Genomic DNA, 18,141 nt, shown 5'->3' with positions numbered 1-18,141 from the left:
TGTATAAACTAATTGAGCTCTTCTTCCACTTGTGTTTGCAGGTTCCACCTCGACTGATCGTGATCAAGTCCCTAGACATCATCACCATCACTGTGCCCCCTGCTCTGCCTGCCGCCATGACAGCGGGCATCGTGTACGCCCAGCGCCGCCTCAAGAGGGTGGGCATCTTCTGCATCAGCCCCCAAAGGATCAACATGTGTGGACAGCTCAATCTGGTCTGCTTCGACAAGGTCAGCTCGTGCTCATGTGTCTGATCTGTTCATCAATTTATTTATTTATTTTGTCATTTCAGTACATTTGTTTCCGTCAAGGTTGTATTTTTGCTGACCAACATGTAATAAGTAGTAAGTAATCATAATGACTAAAAGTATGACACCAAAAAAAGATACAAACGTAAGTACAGTTTGTGTTGACTAAAAGTAGGAGACTAATATTTTTGTCAAATAATGAAAACTAATCAAATGAATAAAAGGAACGAGTGGAGGTCCAAGTTACATTTCTCTATCCCAAGGCTTCAATTTGTCTTAATTTAAATAAAAAATGTATTATCTGGTTGACTCAGTCTGTTTAAAGTATTTAAAGAGTAAATAAGCATATTTTCATTGACTAAAACAAAAAATAATATTTGTTGACTAAACAATTTCAATCAAAAGACAGACTAAAACAGAATTAAAATGTTCTCAAATGATCACTGATTTCAGACTGGGACTCTGACTGAGGATGGACTGGACCTGTGGGGAGTGCAGCGAGTGGAGGAAAGAAGGTAATCCTGAAGTCTTTTAGAAAATATTTCAAAATCATTTAGAAAACTTTCTTTTACTAAATAAAGTATTGAAATCAGATGCTCATCTGAGCAGGAATCCATACTAAAAAAGTCACAATAACACGACAAAATGAAGGCTTTCCTCACCAGGTTTAGTATGATTTTAAGCACAGTCTTCTTTCTGTTGTAGATTTCTTGCCCCTGAGTCGTCTGTGAACACTGAAGCCCTGTGCTCTTCACCGTTCGTGGCCTGTATGGCGTCCTGTCACTCTCTGACCACCATCGAGGGCCAGCTCTCTGGAGACCCCCTGGACCTCAAGATGTTCAGTGCCACAGGCTGGGTGAGGAACTGCTCCTTATACACACACATACAAGAACACGCACACACACACACACTAATCATACTGCATCATGTAAAATCATTGTCTCTGTGTCCTTGGATTATGTAACAGTCCATTGTGTTTCGTATTTGCATGTCCAGTTACTCAGAGTTTAGCAGATTAGATATTTTGTGAAACAGTAACTTTCAGATACATTCCAGTGCCAGGGCACATCGACCCAACTGGACTGATCACACCTAACAGAAACCCATGGAGCCATCTAGACACTGTCTGTGATCATCTGTGGTGGCAGATGTGGGTCAGGACTTCTCACCCACTAGTTCAAGTCCAGTGCCTGTTTTGCTTAGTGACTGGCCTTCAAAACCTCATCATGCCACTTGTTAGACGCTTTTAATGAACCATTTAATGTTGCTTATTTATTATTGTTTATTTTCTCTTTTAATCCAGTGGGCCTTGAGAAACACATTTCGTTCATCATGTGTTTCTCTCATGCTTTAATGACAAATAAAGACCCTTGAACCTTGAACTTTGAACCTTGCTTAGCTTCTGAGATCTGATCAGGTTTTGACAAGCTAGTGTGGCCACAATAATATTATAATCTATCCTTGGTCATTTTTTATCTGACATTTATTTTTAGGTCTTGGAGGAACCCACCCAAGAAGAGACCGCCCTCCACAATCCCATAATGCCCACTGTGGTGCGGCCGCCCAACCACGTCGCCATGGAGACAGACCTGGGCGACCTCACAGAGACATCAGTAGGTTTTATCTTCACAAAACCATGCGTTGCTAAACATTGTGTCATCGTCTCTTCACTTGTGACTCGTCTTGTTTTGTTCAGTCGTGTGAAATCGGGATCGTGCGTCAGTTCCCGTTCTCGTCGGCGCTGCAGAGGATGACTGTGGTGGTGCGGCGGCTCGGCAAGAAACACATGAACGCTTTCCTCAAGGGGGCGCCAGAGGTCGTGGCCAGTCTGTGCAAACCTCACACAGGTCTGACTTTAACACAGACGCTAAAATGAGTGAAATGTGAATGAAACATGGATCTCACAATATCAATATTCAGAATTATGTGAGAAGAAACATCACGATTTCTCGATTTTTCATGATTCACAAAAATGACAAACAGCAGTTACTCCCTAAATCACTTTGATACACACTGTCTAAAAGATTAGAATTCCTCTAGTAGGTGAGCAGCTTTATGAACTCCCACTTCCTAAATGTTAATGTGACCAAAAAGCACTTTATAATCAATGAATATATTACCGTATATATATTATAATATTTTCCTTCTTAAAATTATATTGTATAATCATGATTTTGATTTACTAAATAATCTTCACTGTTAAAAATGAAACTGTAATATGGTTAGGGTGACATTTGATGAATTTGATCCTAAAAAATGGACAGAGTTTGAACATTACAGTAACTTGTATTATTTTGAATATTTGTGAAGAGATATACAAGTACGGCTTTTGTTTTTGTTTCAGTTGCCCGTCATTTTGGATTTTTTCACCATTTTTATGAGAAATCTCCACATACTCACCCACTTGTTTTGTTCTTTGTTCTGTGTGTTTTTCGCTACAGTCCCGGAGAACTTCACTGAGACTCTGGAGGCGTACACTCTTCAGGGCTTCAGGGTGATCGCTCTGGCCCACAGGCGGCTGGAGACCAAACTGTCCTGGCACAAGGTCCAGGCTCTGAGCAGGTCTCTGTCTTTACTCTATACACTTCTACATGTTTCTCTTAAAGTGTGCATATGGCAGGTTAGATTACTCTTTTCAATAAAACATAGTTCACATGATGATACTAAAAACTCCTATTATGCAAAATTTACTCTTATTAACTTTAAAGGTACACTGTGTCGCTTTTTGGTTTGCATCTGTCAATTATGTGTTTCTATGGTTATGTCATTTTTCTGCCTGGAATATTCCGCAGTATGACATTAAACAGCTCTACCTTACATTTAATCAATTACAGGTGGTTTTATACCTCAAAAATACCTAGAAAAACAGGAATTCTGACTGTGAGTGGGGTCGCCTCTCCACAGATCTGACCTGTAACTTGATCTGGTTTGGTCTTCATGAAGATAGAAAGGTTTAATATCATACTGTCGAATATTTCAGACAAAGCAATAACATCTCTGTTGAGAAATTTGACTGTCCACTAAAAAAGTTACACCATGCACCTTTAAATCATGTTGTAATGTTGTTACCTCATCAAAGCATACATGGAGTTGCATTTTGTTTCATTCAGTTTGAGTAACACTAGCCTGTCTACGTCTCTAAAGTTCAAAATGCTCTGTTCCACCTTGTGATGTCATCAAGCAGTACTTTTCAAGTTAACATTTAAATTTTACCTCTAGTTCAGTTGAGATTGGCTATTCCAGTGCTGAAATCATCCAATTAATTCTTGTGAAGGTGTGTGGAGTGTATGGAGTTTAAAAACACAGTGGAGCACTTCCTGTTTTACCAGGTAGGTTTTTGATGAGGAAACAATATTATAACATAGCTCAGAAAATAGCATAATATGGGCTCTTTAAGATAAATCCTTCATTCGTGCACGAGTGGTTCTACATTGATTATACAAAATATGACTCATTGTAGTTTAACAGACCTAGCTAATTATTTATTATCCACAAACTCTGACTTAACTGATGTAAAACTTTGATAAATATTTACCATGAGTACTCCTTTGTGTAATCCCACCAAAGTCAAAATTAGAAAAATATGAAAACCTATGTCATGTGTACTTATGTCATGTGTAATGTCATGTGTACTTGATGTCATGTGTAATGCCATGTGTACTGTTCTCCCTGATCTCACGATCATGAAAACAAACAAGTCCCAACATGTCTCTCTGTGTCATTATCTGTAACTATCTGTCATGAAGAGTGACAGTGAGTTGGCACCAGTCACAGAGGAGATATTATCTGATTTATTAAGTACAAGTTTAGAGAGAGTTCAATGTGATTAGAAGGCTATATGTTTTTCTCCCGACAATGTAAATGTATGTTGTTTATTTAATTAATAGGGAAGAGACGAGGAGTCAGGCTGGCACCACCTAGTGTCTGCACTCAATTTCATTTCTCTCCAGTGACTAGGTCAGGAATCAGAATACACTAGACAGTTTGCAAAAACCCTGGAAGTGTGAGTTTGGGCACCAGCCAATCAGCGAAGAGTCATACATTCTGTGTTGGCAACGATTCCCGAGATCGAGGATTTAAAGCTGGAACAAAGAGAATGTTTGGTGAATTTTATCAAGGGGAAAGACGTTATTGCCCTTCGGGCTACGGGATTTGGGAAAAGCTTAATATACCAGTTAGTCCCATCAGCGGTGCATTACATACGTCACGACCAAATAGCAGCGATTGGTTAAATAAAACAAAGTACCCGCTTACCGTCTAGTGAACGAATCCTAATGCTGCAAGGTTTCCACCATGTGAAACTGGCTGATGAATCAAGCTATGAGACAAGATACAATTTCCACAATACGAGGCGGCACACAAGATATGATCTATGATAAATAAGTTGTGCAATCCAGTTCCCAATTTTGACTTTACCATTTTTGATTTACTTTGTCATATTTTTGCTGTCGTTGTAGCAGTGCTTTTTGGGACTACAGCTTCTTCAAACAATGTAACTCACCAGTACTTAACTCCATTTTTGTATCCAATCCAAATGTAAAAACATGAAAAAAAATCTCACTGTGTGCACAATCTCGTGGCAGTTTTGTCTCACAAGATCTTGTGGCACGAGATCTTGTCCCTTCTCAATTAATTAATAGTATTGATTCACAGGGGTATGATGTACTGTGTAGCTTACAGTTCACTCACAAGTATCTCATTATTGGGGTCCAGTTTGAGTACACAATACCAACATGTCAAACTTGATTTTGATACTAAGGAATTGACTCGATACTCAGTACTGATTCTGGTACCACGATGATAATAAAAACACTTTTTATTTAGACAATATAATGTGAGTTTCAGTGTTAAATGATAGTAATTTCTTTTATATTTCCATGTGGTCTTATATCTGTGTAATCCCTCAGTTGGCAAAAATGAGTCTATGTGCTCTTATACTTGTTCTGATACAGCTCCAGATCATTCTAAAGCTGTTCAAGAAAGGTTCATTCTGTCCTGTGTATGAGACTTTTTAGTATTGATACCTGCTCATATGAGTATCTAGTTTCAGTTCTAGTTTTAGTATTAGTGTATAATATTATTGTCTGATTTTCTATGCTTTGACACAGAGCCAAATGTATTCTCATCTGTAATCCCACATGTTGTGTCACAGAGACGTGATAGAGCAGAACCTGGAGTTCCTGGGCCTGATCATAATGCAGAACAAGATCAAAGAAGAGACATCAGGAGTGTTGAAAGACCTGCACCAGGCCCACATCCGCACGCTCATGGTCACTGGTAATACAATACAATCTAATACAACACAATATAATAAATTATAATACAATACAAGTACAGGGACTCAATGCTATAGGGGTCATTCCACGCCAAATCTCGAATGCCCCCACCCAACCGTCTCAGATTTGACTGAAAAAAATTCGAGGAGGTTCACACAAGTCCCGAATTTTAGCTCCCAACTCCTTATAGTTTTGTCATAAAAAAATATTTTGTCAACTCTGCCCTGACCTATTTTGGCCAGAGTTTTCCGAGGAGCCACTTTCAGATTTGCTGTATCTAAAAAACTATTTAACGTTGGTCCTTCAAATTTTTAAGGGTTAAAATTTGTCAAATATACTTGTAGAAACTGGACTTTTACACATGTGCTTTTGATTTATCACAGATTTGGCTATAATATTCCACAATATGACATAAGACACATGTTCCGAAATGGGGCTTTAACTATTTATTTCGACTGAAGGTAAACAATGGTAGGGTCAGGCTTTCATTGTAAAACATGTCATCTCTGTTTTTACTTTGTCATTATTTTGAATGTTAACGGTGTTTTTTAGTATTTGTGATATATACAAGAGATTTTTTTTTTTTACATAGTGTGATGTGTTTGACAGGAGACAACATGCTGACAGCCATCTCTGTGGCGAGAGACTGTGGAATGATTCGAGCTCATGAGACCGTGATCATCGCAGACGCTGTTCCTCCAAAAGATTTTCACCCAGCGAGCATCAGCTGGAACTACAGCCACAGCCCCCAGACCAAGGACACACAGGTACCAACAGAAACACACAGGTACCAACAGAAACACACAGGTACCAACAGAAACACACAAGTACCAGCAAAATACACAAGTACCAGCAAAATACACAAGTACCAGCAGAATACACAGGTACCAGCAGAATACACAGGTACCAGTCTGAAAGAGAGCAGCCAAAACTACTGCTGTTCTCTTTTCTCATGTGTCAAATGATCACAATTTATCTTTCACATTACAAACAACAGGACAGCTGGCCCCATTCATGAAACGTTCTTTTTGAACAAATTTGTAGTTAAATTTGTATTTGCATTCTTACGAACATTTTTGGCATTCATAAAACATTTCATCAAATGTTCATGTTCATTCAAATGTTCATCTGAAAGAACAAATCCTACGAACAGTCAAGGAGCACTCAATAACAAAAATTCTACTGTTTTAGAATATTATTACTCTGATAATGCAACAAAATTCTATTTCCTCCATGACTGTAAGTGATATATTTAAATGATTTCCTATACAGTCCCTGACAAAAGTCTTGTCGCTTATCCATTTTGTAGAAACAAAAGCTTATAACCTGACTTTAAATTAATCGATTGGTTTTAGAAATGTCTCATATGAAAGCTAAAACCCTCCCAGATTATGCTCAATATACTAAAATAAATTTGCTTCACTGAAGAAAGATTGATCATTTAATGAACACAGAAAGGTCAGATGCATCATATGACAAGGCGACAAAGTCTTGTCGCCTTGTCATATGATGCACCCAATCCTAGATTACAGCCTCACCTGTGATCAGTTACTGATCAATCAGTTAGTGGGTGTGTATAAAAAGAACCCAGCACACCAGACCCTTCACATCAACTGCAACTTGACCTCTGACAACATGCCTAAGATCCACCCTGAGACCAAAGCGTTAATTATCAAGAGGCTGAAGACCAGATCCACTGCTGAGGTGGTGACACCTTCAATGTGTCTCAGCGTCAAGTACAAAGAATAAGAAAAAGATCTGAAATGACTGGAGATGTTTTTGACAAGCCCAGGTCCAGCAGACCCCCAAGACAACTGCTCGGGAGGACCGTTTGTTGATTCAAAAATCCAAGGCCAGCCCCTTTTCCACTGCAGCAGACTCCACCAGGCCTGGTCACCTCAAGTCCCTGTGTCAACCACAACAGTTTGTAGAATTCTGTCTCGAAATGGCCTCCATGGTCGAATCAGTGCACAGAAACCAGCACTAAACAAAAGGCAATTAAAAAACCGTGTGGCATTTACCAAGGCCCACAGCCTGCTAAAAGGATGGACACTGGAAAAGTGGCAGAAGGTGGATTTCTCAGATGAATCCTCGGTTGAATTACATCACAGCCGCCGCAAATATTGCAGGAGACCTACTGGAGCCGCATGGATCCAAGATTCACCCAGAAAACAGTTAAGTTTGGTGGCGGAAAAATCATGGTCTGTGGTTCCATCCAGTCTGGGGGTGTGCGAGACATTTGCAGGGTGGAAGGCAAATATCAATAACCTAAAATATCAAGAAGTATTAGCTCCTCTTACATTCCCAACCATAAAAGGGGTCAAATTTTGAAGCAGGATGTTGCTCCATCACATACTTCTATCTCTACATCAAAGTTGCTCAAGGTTAAGAAGATCAAGGTGCTCCAGGACTGGCCAGCCCAGTCACCAGACATGAACATCATTGAGCATGTCTGGGGTAGAATGAAAGAGGAAGCATGGAAGGCAAAACCAAAGAATCTTGATGAACTCTGGGAGGCATGTAAGACGCTTTCTTTTGCTATTCCTGATGACTTCATCAACAAATTGTATGAATCATTGTGGAACCGCATGGATGCGTCCTTCAAGCTCATGGAGTCATACAAGATATTAAATATGGATCTCACAGCACCACTACTTTATTCACTGATGTTATGCAACATATTTTTGTATTTGAAGTAAATTATTTGTTCAATTTTCTGTAGGCGACAAAACTTTTGTCTTGCCAAAATCTGACCTTTCTGTGTTCATTAAATGATCAATCTTTCTTCAGTGAAGCAAATTTATTTTAGTATATTGAGCATAATTTGGGAGGGTTTTAGCTTTCATATGAGACATTTCTAAAACCAATCCATTAATTTAAAGTCAGGTTATAAGCTTTTGTTTCTACAAAATGGATAAGCGACAAGACTTTTGTCAGGGACTGTATACATATGACTCTGTGATCCAATAACATTAGGAGGAGTTTTATAGAGCATGTGTCTTTTGGGTCTAATAGTCTAATAGACTACATATACATATTTAAACGTTAGATTGAGATCGGTGTCAGTCTGAACTGAGTTCTACACGTTATCAATCTGGAACCACTCTCACTGAAAGTGATTAAGAAACCTCACAGTGAACTATGAACTCACCAAAATCACCAGAATCCATCCTGCTGCACCAAGTTCATAAATCCTACGATTTACTAATAAATGGTTTGTTTAGAATCTTAGTTAGAATCTTAGAGTTATTTTTGTTTTTCTTTCAAGTATTTTCTTTATATGTAACTAAAATGTTCTGTTTTCAGTCAGTAGAGATCCAGGTGGAGTCCCTGTGTGACGGGCTACAGATTGATGACAGATTTCACTTTGCTCTGAATGGACCAGGCCTTCTCTGTGGTCCTGGAGCACTTCCCACACCTGGTCCCAAAGGTGAGCCCAAACCTTCATTCAAACACAATCACATTTATATAGTATCCCAAAGACAGGCTCATTTTAAGTGTATTGTCCTGATCTGACCACACGGGGGCGTCGCAGCTTGCTCTAGGAGCCACAGTGTTTGCACGGATGGCTCCAGACCAGAAGACTCAACTGGTGGAGGTCCTGCAGAGCCTCAAGTGAGTTCAGATGGATTCTGTTATTCTGTTATATTTAAGTCTGTTACAGTTAAAGTGTGTGTAGTTGTGTCATTAAACAGATTTTGTGTTGTCTACGCTCTTTCAGTTACATTGTCGGAATGTGTGGAGACGGAGCCAATGACTGTGGAGTGAGTAAGACAAAGATATTTTTATATCAACAAAATACATGATTAAATGATAGAGAAGAAGCAATGTTAGCAATAATGACTAGATTTAAAGGCTCACATTATAAAGGGCTATGCCTGAAATGTGTGGACATTCATTGGCAGACAAAAAGTTTATTCTAGTTTATTGCATAAAATGCACCACAAATTAGGGACAAATACATTAACGAATAAATAAAACTATAAAATACACTTTACAACACCTTTCACTCAATATTACAAACTGTAAAAATGTTGGAATAAGGCATTTTTTAGTCTAAAGTAGCTATGAATAAAAGTAATAGTAAATTAACTACTATGAAATCCCAGATGAAGCACTTTTGTTTGATTTCTTAGTAGTAGGAATGAAACAGAACTCCATAGACCACAATGCTTTGCTCCATGTCAGTGCAGCCAAAATCAAAATGAACCTCCAGGCATTTTCAGAGAATTAGTTGAATACCATGTGTTGGCTATCACTGTTGTAATACATTTGTTTTTATAAAGAATAATTATATTGTTGATTCTCTGCACATACTGAGAGTGTGAATGTTGCAACAATAAGATGACTACAAACTAGTAAATATCTTTTATTACTTTACTGCTTATGATTTATTATTTTGCATCTGTCTCATGAATCCCACATGTTTTGATATAATCAGCATTAAAACATAACTTTCCCTCTGTCCCTTGCAGGCGTTGAAGAGGGCTCACAGTGGGATCTCTCTGTCTGAGCTGGAGGCGTCTGTGGCTTCTCCTTTCACCTCCTCCACCCCCAACATCTCCTGTGTCCCCAACCTCATCAGGTACTCGCCCCCTGCTCTGTGTCACCACAAAACCTAAAGGTGCCTATGTATGTAACTTTAACCTGAAAAGTTCCACAGAGCAGCTTTAAAGTGTGGTTAAGTCAAAGTAGAAGTGCGTTGTAATGTTTTTGTGTTTGTTCCACAGAGAGGGCCGAGCAGCTCTCATCACGTCCTTCTGTGTGTTCAAGTTCATGGCTCTGTACAGCATCATCCAGTACCTCAGTGTGACCATGCTCTACTCGGTATATCCTACTTTTACTTTTTTATTTTAGGAATAGTTATATATTTGAACATAAAATCCACAAAGGCATAAAAGGCAGTTTTTGAAGAGGTTACAATTAATAGGAGCCGTTTTAACTAAATAAAAACACTATTAATACTCTTTTCTCTGTTACAGATTCCTAGTAACTTAGGAGACTTCCAGTTTCTTTTCATTGACATTGCCATCATTCTCGTCATCGCCTTTACAAGTGAGAAATACAGCAGCACCACTAGAGCCACCGTAGCAGCATTATTACTGAAATCCCATATATCAGAGCTCAAGTATTTTTATTCAGTGCACAGAAATTCTGTGAGTCTGCAGTGGCTCAGTGACACAACAATCACCACAAAACCCAAAACTTTTACAGTTCTGATCCCGGCTCCAACCTGTGCACACTGTCATTGTGTCCTTGGGCAAAACACTTCACACATCTTATTATAAACAGTGTGTGAGTAGTTGGTGCAGATTGCCAACCTTGCTTCTGTCTGTCTGCCCCAGGGCAGCTGTGGCTAAAGAAGCAGCTTACTGGGGGAAAAGTGCCATATATAAGACTAATGCAATTTACCTTTATGAGACTTTTGTTTTTAATCCTTATAGTGTGTGTTTATATTTCTATATAAACTCTGGATTATATTTATCTAAACTTTTACTGGTGTTTTTTCTGGTGACATTCAGGTATTGAGTTCTTCTGGTTTTGCTCAGCTCTGTTTACAGCATTTTAAAAAATGATAAATAATACTAAAAATTACAATTTTGCATATTTTCAAAACAACATTCATGAAATATGGCCCATCTCTATCATCTGTCCACTTGTATGTGCTGTAAGTGCTGTTTATATGGTTTCAGTTCGATTTGAGTTCAGCTTCCCGTCTTGTGTGTGCAGTGAGTCTGAACCCGGCCTGGGGACAGTTGGTGCCCCGTCGGCCCCCCTCCAGCCTGATCTCGGGGCCCCTGCTCTTCTCCGTCCTCACACAGATCCTCACCTGTCTCCTCTTCCAGCTGCTCGCCTTCCTGCTGGTCCAAGAGCAGAGCTGGTACGAGAAGTGGACGCCCCAATCCAAGTCAGTATTTACTCAACACCAGGAAATAAAAGATTGTTTAATTAGGGACGTGACAACATACAAATGTTGTGCCTTGATTTTTTACAAAATCAATTTACAAAATCCATCTTGTTTGACTACAGTTGAAGTGTTTGTGATAGGTTCAGAAACTGACCATTCACAGAGCACCACACTGCTCCAACACATACTTGTCTGTTTGAGTGTTTGAGTGTTTGTGTGTGTGTGTGTGTGTGTTGCACATGATGCAGCATTTGAAATTCTATGACTTTTTTGTAAATACACAGATGTTAAATAGATGAATCAGAAACGTGTGTCACGCATGTTTAGTTTTATCAGCTAAAACTCATGTTTTACTAAACTACATTAATTAACATGAATTAAATCAAATTTGCTGTACAAAGATCATGGTCTCTGTAGTCCCCTGCATGTTTTCATATTGCCAGTATTGTCTTGTGTCTGTTTAAAATGCTCCCATGTTTAACTAAGGCCTGCTGTTGTGTGTTCAGTGCGTGTAACGTTAGCCGCTCGTCTCAGTCCTTCAGTGTGAACAACTCCTACATCGACGTCAAGAACATCAGAAACTACGAGAACACCACGCTCTTCTACGTCTCCACTTTCCAGTATCTGGCTGTGGCCATCGGCTTCTCCAAAGGAAAGCCCTTCAGACAGCCCAGCTACAAAAACTGTAAGGAACGCTCTCTGCTACACACTACATGTACATGTTCAGGATATACTCCAACATGAACGACTTAATCATGATGGCTACACATACTGTTTGAGATGTAGTCTTACATATTTACAGAAGGAAAAAAGTACTGAATACTGGCTGTTTTGCTTGTCCATAGGGCCCTTTATGTTGTCCTGCATTGGTTTGTACACCTTCCTCTTCCTCATCGTGCTGTTTCCTGTACCAGCGATTGATAAATTCCTTGATGTAAGCCAAAAATAATCTTTTGATCACACACATTTTTGTGATTCATTTATAAATGCACACTGTCTTAAGAGCATCAGGTATATGCTGAATGCAATTCCTGTAATTTTTATAGTAGCTCATACCATCCATGGCATAAGCTGACCACTGTATACTGACGATTTAAATAAGAATGAGAAAATCACTTTATTTTAGCCATCATATTTAGTAACCCAAACCTCATATGTTCAGCACAAACCAAAATGTCAAAATAATAAAATAATAAAACCTTTTTTACTTCTTATTACATGTTTATGTAACCTTGTGGTAATATAAAAGAAAGTACTACAATTTAATGTTGAATATAGTATTGTCTAAATAAAATGTTTATTATCATTGTGGTATCAGAATCAGTTTTGAGTATTTCATTTATTCTTTAGTATTAAACTCAAAGGTTGAAAGTTCAGTTTTGTAACAACACTATTGTATTCCATTCTTTCTTGTGGTCTCAGATCGTGTGTGTTCCTCATGACTGGAGAATCACTGTGGTGCTCATCATCATCTCAAACACTGTCATTTCCTTCATCCTCGAGGTACATCTCTTTTCTGTCAACTTCTCAAAAATAAAACTTTATCCGCATGCAGCTATGTTCCTCAAAATTCTGCACCACTGCTGCTTATTAGCTGGGTCCCTCTTAGTTTGATGAAACGTGTATTTGCTCTGCTTCAAACCTGATCTGTTTGAGATCTGCTGATTCTGAAATTGAATGAAATCTTCCGTAGACGTTGATCCTTGACGTCAGCTTGCGGAGGCTCATTTTCAGAGACAATCACAGCAATAGTCCAGTGCCTCCATCACCCCCTGCTGGCTCGGCTCAGGTTTGGACTCTGCTCACGCTCTCTGCTTCTTCTTCTTCTCAACAAAACATTAAATAATGCACATAATTTGCTATTTCCAAAGGACAGACACGCATTATATCTGAAGGAGCGCTGCAAGAAACACAAATATTCAGATATTTCAGATTATCAACATAAACCTTTTGTCACTTAAACACAATGGGGAGAATGACCACAACTTTTACTCATCTAAGCGTATTGTTACTTCAATAAAATATTACTGAAGTAGGAGAAAAGTATGCTACTAGTAAAGTACTCTGAAAAGTATAATTTCAAAATGTTACTCAAGTAAATGTAACTGGGTACTACCCACCTCTACCAGTCTCACCATAATATCAAGGGCTGTCACAGTATATCCAGTTAAAAGCTTCTTTGTGTAAATGCTTTGTTTTGTTGACTACATAAACTACATAGACCATGATCCTTTGCTCCAGTTCAGTGCAGACAGCATGAAGAAATAACTGTAGATAAGCACGTTGGATTGTGACAGTAATGATTTGCACTAAAGTCTTTTGAAGGCATAAAAATAAAAAGTAGCATTTCTGCAGTTTGGTTAAAGTCTTCATATATCGTGATAATATCAAACCGTGAGATATGGATATTGTTACATCCCAATTCACTAGAGAACTGATTTCAGCATCCTTGTTGTTTTGCAGGTGGCTAATGACCGCTGGGGCCGGCTCTTCCTGTCGTGGCTGTTCTGTCGAGAGCGGCGCCCGCCCCAGCTGAGGTACAGGCAGCTCGCTCTGGAGCTGCAGGACGACCCCGACTGGCCCCCCCGACCTGGCAAAGTCCTCTACGCCAATGCACAAACACACAGTTCTGCCTCTCTATGAACATCAACTGTACTGTGTGTGTGTGTGTGTGTGTGTGTGTGTGTACGTGCGTGTACGTGTGTGTACGTGCGTGTATGTGTGTGTGTGTGTACGTGTGTGTGTACGAGCCAGAGACCAAGCACACTGTGGAAACCATTTAATCTATGGTATTAAAGAGGGGGTATTAACGCTAAATCAACTCGACCATGTTATAATGTTGTTCCTCCATCAAAAACATGCCTGAAAAGGTTATATATGTCATCCATGTATGTTTGAGTAATCTAGCGATCCCTCCTGGGCCCTATTCACACCTAGCCAGGCTGGCACCACCTAGTGCCTCCTCTCAATTTCATTTCTCTCCAGCAACTAGGTCAGGAATCAGAATACATTAGACAATCTGCAAAAACCCCGAAAGTGTGAGTCTGGGCACCAGCCAATCAGTGAAGAGTCATATATTCTTTGTTATCAACGATTCCTGAGATCGAGGATTTAAAGCCGGAACAAAGAGAATGTTTGTTGAATTTCATCAAGGGGAAAGACGTTATTGTCCTTCTTCCTATGGGATCTGGGAAAACCTTAATATACCAGTTAACTCTGTTAGTGGTGCATTACACACATCACGACCAAATAGCAGCGATTGGTTAAATGATAAAAAGTACCCGCCTGCAGTCAAGCGAATGAATTCCAACACTGCGAGGACAGACGGTTTCTACGAAGTGAAACCGGCTGATGAATCAGGCTAATTCACACCCTCTTTATTATAATAATAATAAATACATTTTATTTATATAGTGCTTTTCCGGACACACTAAAACAGTCAACAGAACAACAAACAAATAACACAGGAAAGATAAAAATAGTCTTGTTGAGAAAAGTTAGATATTAGATTCTATTATAAATAAATGGGTTTATTTTATGGTTAGCTGTACGACCCTGTACAAGACTCACAAGCCTGCATAACTATAGAAACATATACTATATTTTCCGCACTATAGGGTGCTCTGGATTATAAGGCGCACTGTCATTGAATGGTCCATTTTTGAACTTTTTTCACAAATAAACTGCACTGGACTTTAAATGAAACACAACAGTGTGATGGGTGAGTGGTTTTGTTTGTTTGTGGCGTTCACGGTGACTCTGGGCTTTGTTCAGTTGTGGCGTGTAGGGAGGGTGCTGTCTGGGACTACTGGATTGTCGGCGTGTTCACAGTGACTCAGTTGTTCAGTTGTGTCTGGCACATTGCACTCGCTTTTTCGGTTCGTTCCTCCGTTCTGTTCCTGGAGTGATGAGTGTGTCTGTGGGTGTGTTTCTCTGTGTGGTCGCTGTCTGCTCCGTGTGTTTGTGTGTTCTGTGGGTGATGCAGCTTTGTAGTTTACTGAAGTCGTGCTGGGACACCCGAGTGGATTTGTGTATAGGGCGCTCTGGATTCTGTCGTTTTTTGATGGGGTTGGAGGCTTATGAGCGCGCCCTATAGTACGGAAAATACGGTAAAAACGTAATACAAAACAGTACACTGCAACTTCACAAACCTGATGTGATGTGCAGTCATTTGATTAGCGGGATGCATGCCTATTTTAATGTGATAGCACTCTGAAGGGGTAGTCACTTAGCATGGAGAGCAGAAGGAGGAGAGACTAAGAACATCACAAACTAAACTGAAACTTATTAAACTTGTTAATACGTTGTTTTTGGCGAATATAACATTTTCAAAACAATTAAAGGTAACATGGTTTTGTGTAATAGAAGTGTAATACTCCCTCTTTAAGCTCTGTGTTTTTACTAAGCCTCATCAAATACTAATCATTTCAGGTGCACTAATCACTATTGGTACAGTATTCAGTCTGAGCTGCTATTATTTAACACGAGGAAAGCACTGGAGCCACTTGTACTGTGAATACTCCGCCAGTTTGAACCATGAGCTGCTACAACACAAAGAGGTCAGAGGTCATACGCACACCCCTGCTCACTGTAGGGGTCACAACGGGACCACCTCACAGCAACAGGGTCCTGACTTTGTGCCTATGTCTGGGTGCTCTGGTTTCTTCATCCTGGGACATGCTACAGTTACCCTGGATACTGTCACCGTGGCATAACTTACTTGATTCTTCAAAAACAATTCTGGCCCAGTTTTGTAACATGAATGATTTCATAATTATAAATAATCAGAGGTGGAATGTAACACGTAAATGTAGTATATTTGAGGTATCTGTACTTAAGTAAATGTTAAGATGGATACTTTTACTTTACTACATTTGAAAGCAGGTGTCTGTACTTTTGACTCCACTACATTTTTTAACAGGACTGAAAAGTAAAAGTATTTTTAATTATTTATGTGCTGAGGGTTTACTTTTTAACACATTTGTATTTTGGGCAAACAAAATAGATAATAAAAACAGAATAATTTAATCATTTCTACTGGACAAATTTCAGCAAAAGTTTTATCAAAATCATTACATTTGAAATCTGTATGAAATACTTTTACTTTTCACTCTTTAAGTACATTTTTAAACGCATACTAATACTTTCACTGAAACCGATTTTTCTTTTTCTTTTATGCTCCAGTATCTGTACTTTTACTTAAGTAACAAAATTAAGAACTTCTTAGACCACAGTAAACGCTAAATGAACTAGTTATTTATAGTTTTTAAAGCGGACCATCACTCTAATGCCAAAAACACAGCTTTGCCAAAATTAACAATGCCAACAATAACATCACGTCATATTTCTGACCTGACCTTTAGCTGCTTAGTTAAAACAAGGATTTTGATGCTAAAATAACATTTGGGTGTTATTATTTTGTATCTTTTTTGAGGAACTAGGCTTGTCAAATCAAAAATCAGATACTAATTAATACTTAAACTAGTATCAAACCTAGATAGGCCTACTCAGTTGAGCAAATACTGATCCTAAAAAGTCACATTCACAGGCCAGAAACCTGAATGTCTTTAGAATGATCTTGAGCTGGATCCGAACAAGTAGAAGAGCACTTAGACTAGTATATACACATGGACCACTGTGGAACCTACTGCACCACTGAGGATTACACACATATAAGACCAGTGCTGGGAAGTAACAGATTACATGTACCAGAGTTACGTAATCAGAGTACAAATTATGAGTAACTGTATTCAATTACAGTTACTCTTTCCATGAGTGGTAATTGGATTACAGTTACTTTATTTGAATAAATGGGTTACTTGGTGGTATTTTCCTGTTTTTACATTTTGGGCTAAACCAGGACTAAAACCAGGTCTAAACCAGGTCTAAACCAGGTCTAAACCAGGTCTAAACCAGGACTAAACCAGGTCTAAACCAGGTCTAAAACAGGACTAAAACAGGATTTAACAGGACTAAATCATGCTGTGCAGACCGTGTCTCCTCGTCTTCCATGAATAATATTTTTAATTTGGTTCAGTAAAGTCTGGGCTTTTTATTTTCTTTTAGCAGACAAAACATCTTATGTGAAGATTTCCTCATCTTTGTTTCTCTAAAGCAAATCAAGTAATCCAAAGTATTCAGATTACATTACTCACCTTAAGTAATTTAATGGATTACATTACAAACTACATTTTGGGGTATGTAATCTGTAATCTGTAGGGGATTACATTTTAAATGTAACCTTCCCAACACTGTATAAGACACATCATGGTATTGAGTATTGAGTATTCTGTTCCTTATCGAAATCAGGTTGCCAGTTTTAGTATTGTGATGACACTAGACTGCAGATTCACACTGAAATGTTCATTTCATTTTTAGTCATGTGTCCCAAGTGCCTTCGAACTCTATTTTTGTTATTTGTTGTAGTTTGCGTATCACATCACTAATATTTTTTTACAGAACAACTTGTGTGGTAACAAACTGGTTTTGCTTCACCCATTCCTAAATATTTTGATTAAAACGTCCTTTATCCATTTTTCACTTCTAAATATGTGTTCATCCAGACCATAGACTGTGTAAAGAAGTGGACTAAGGACGGGCTGTGGCTGTGGCTATGGGCCCGGGCCAAGAAACCTCACTTAGGTCCCCCTTTTATTTAAATGAACAGGAAGAGGGTCAAATTCTGGGCCCCTGAGACTCTCGGTGTTTG

The 18,141-nt window shown here is 38.9% G+C and overlaps 1 protein-coding gene across 1 annotated transcript in view; it reads left to right on the top strand.

The window, feature by feature from the left end:
• LOC110153345 (polyamine-transporting ATPase 13A3-like) overlaps positions 1 to 14,253 on the top strand; it is a 33,094-nt gene extending 18,841 nt beyond the window's left edge. Inside the window, 21 exon segments of the mRNA XM_020917219.2 lie at positions 42 to 230; positions 702 to 763; positions 954 to 1,104; positions 1,742 to 1,861; positions 1,945 to 2,095; positions 2,690 to 2,810; positions 5,401 to 5,525; positions 6,134 to 6,291; positions 8,831 to 8,905; positions 8,907 to 8,954; positions 9,060 to 9,139; positions 9,246 to 9,288; positions 10,000 to 10,109; positions 10,255 to 10,351; positions 10,507 to 10,579; positions 11,255 to 11,432; positions 11,939 to 12,117; positions 12,278 to 12,366; positions 12,855 to 12,935; positions 13,126 to 13,221; positions 13,896 to 14,253. Of these exon segments, the coding sequence (XP_020772878.2) occupies positions 42 to 230; positions 702 to 763; positions 954 to 1,104; positions 1,742 to 1,861; positions 1,945 to 2,095; positions 2,690 to 2,810; positions 5,401 to 5,525; positions 6,134 to 6,291; positions 8,831 to 8,905; positions 8,907 to 8,954; positions 9,060 to 9,139; positions 9,246 to 9,288; positions 10,000 to 10,109; positions 10,255 to 10,351; positions 10,507 to 10,579; positions 11,255 to 11,432; positions 11,939 to 12,117; positions 12,278 to 12,366; positions 12,855 to 12,935; positions 13,126 to 13,221; positions 13,896 to 14,075 (2,406 nt within the window). The 3' untranslated portion in view covers positions 14,076 to 14,253.
• The last annotated feature ends 3,888 nt before the right edge of the window (positions 14,254 to 18,141 follow it).

Source organism: Boleophthalmus pectinirostris, unplaced genomic scaffold (assembly GCF_026225935.1).
Source record: "Boleophthalmus pectinirostris isolate CB_2022bp ecotype Guang Dong unplaced genomic scaffold, ASM2622593v1 HiC_scaffold_16, whole genome shotgun sequence".
Lineage (NCBI taxonomy): Eukaryota > Metazoa > Chordata > Actinopteri > Gobiiformes > Gobiidae > Boleophthalmus > Boleophthalmus pectinirostris.
Note: the sequence above shows the minus strand (reverse complement) of the source record. Positions and strands in the feature narration are given on the sequence as shown.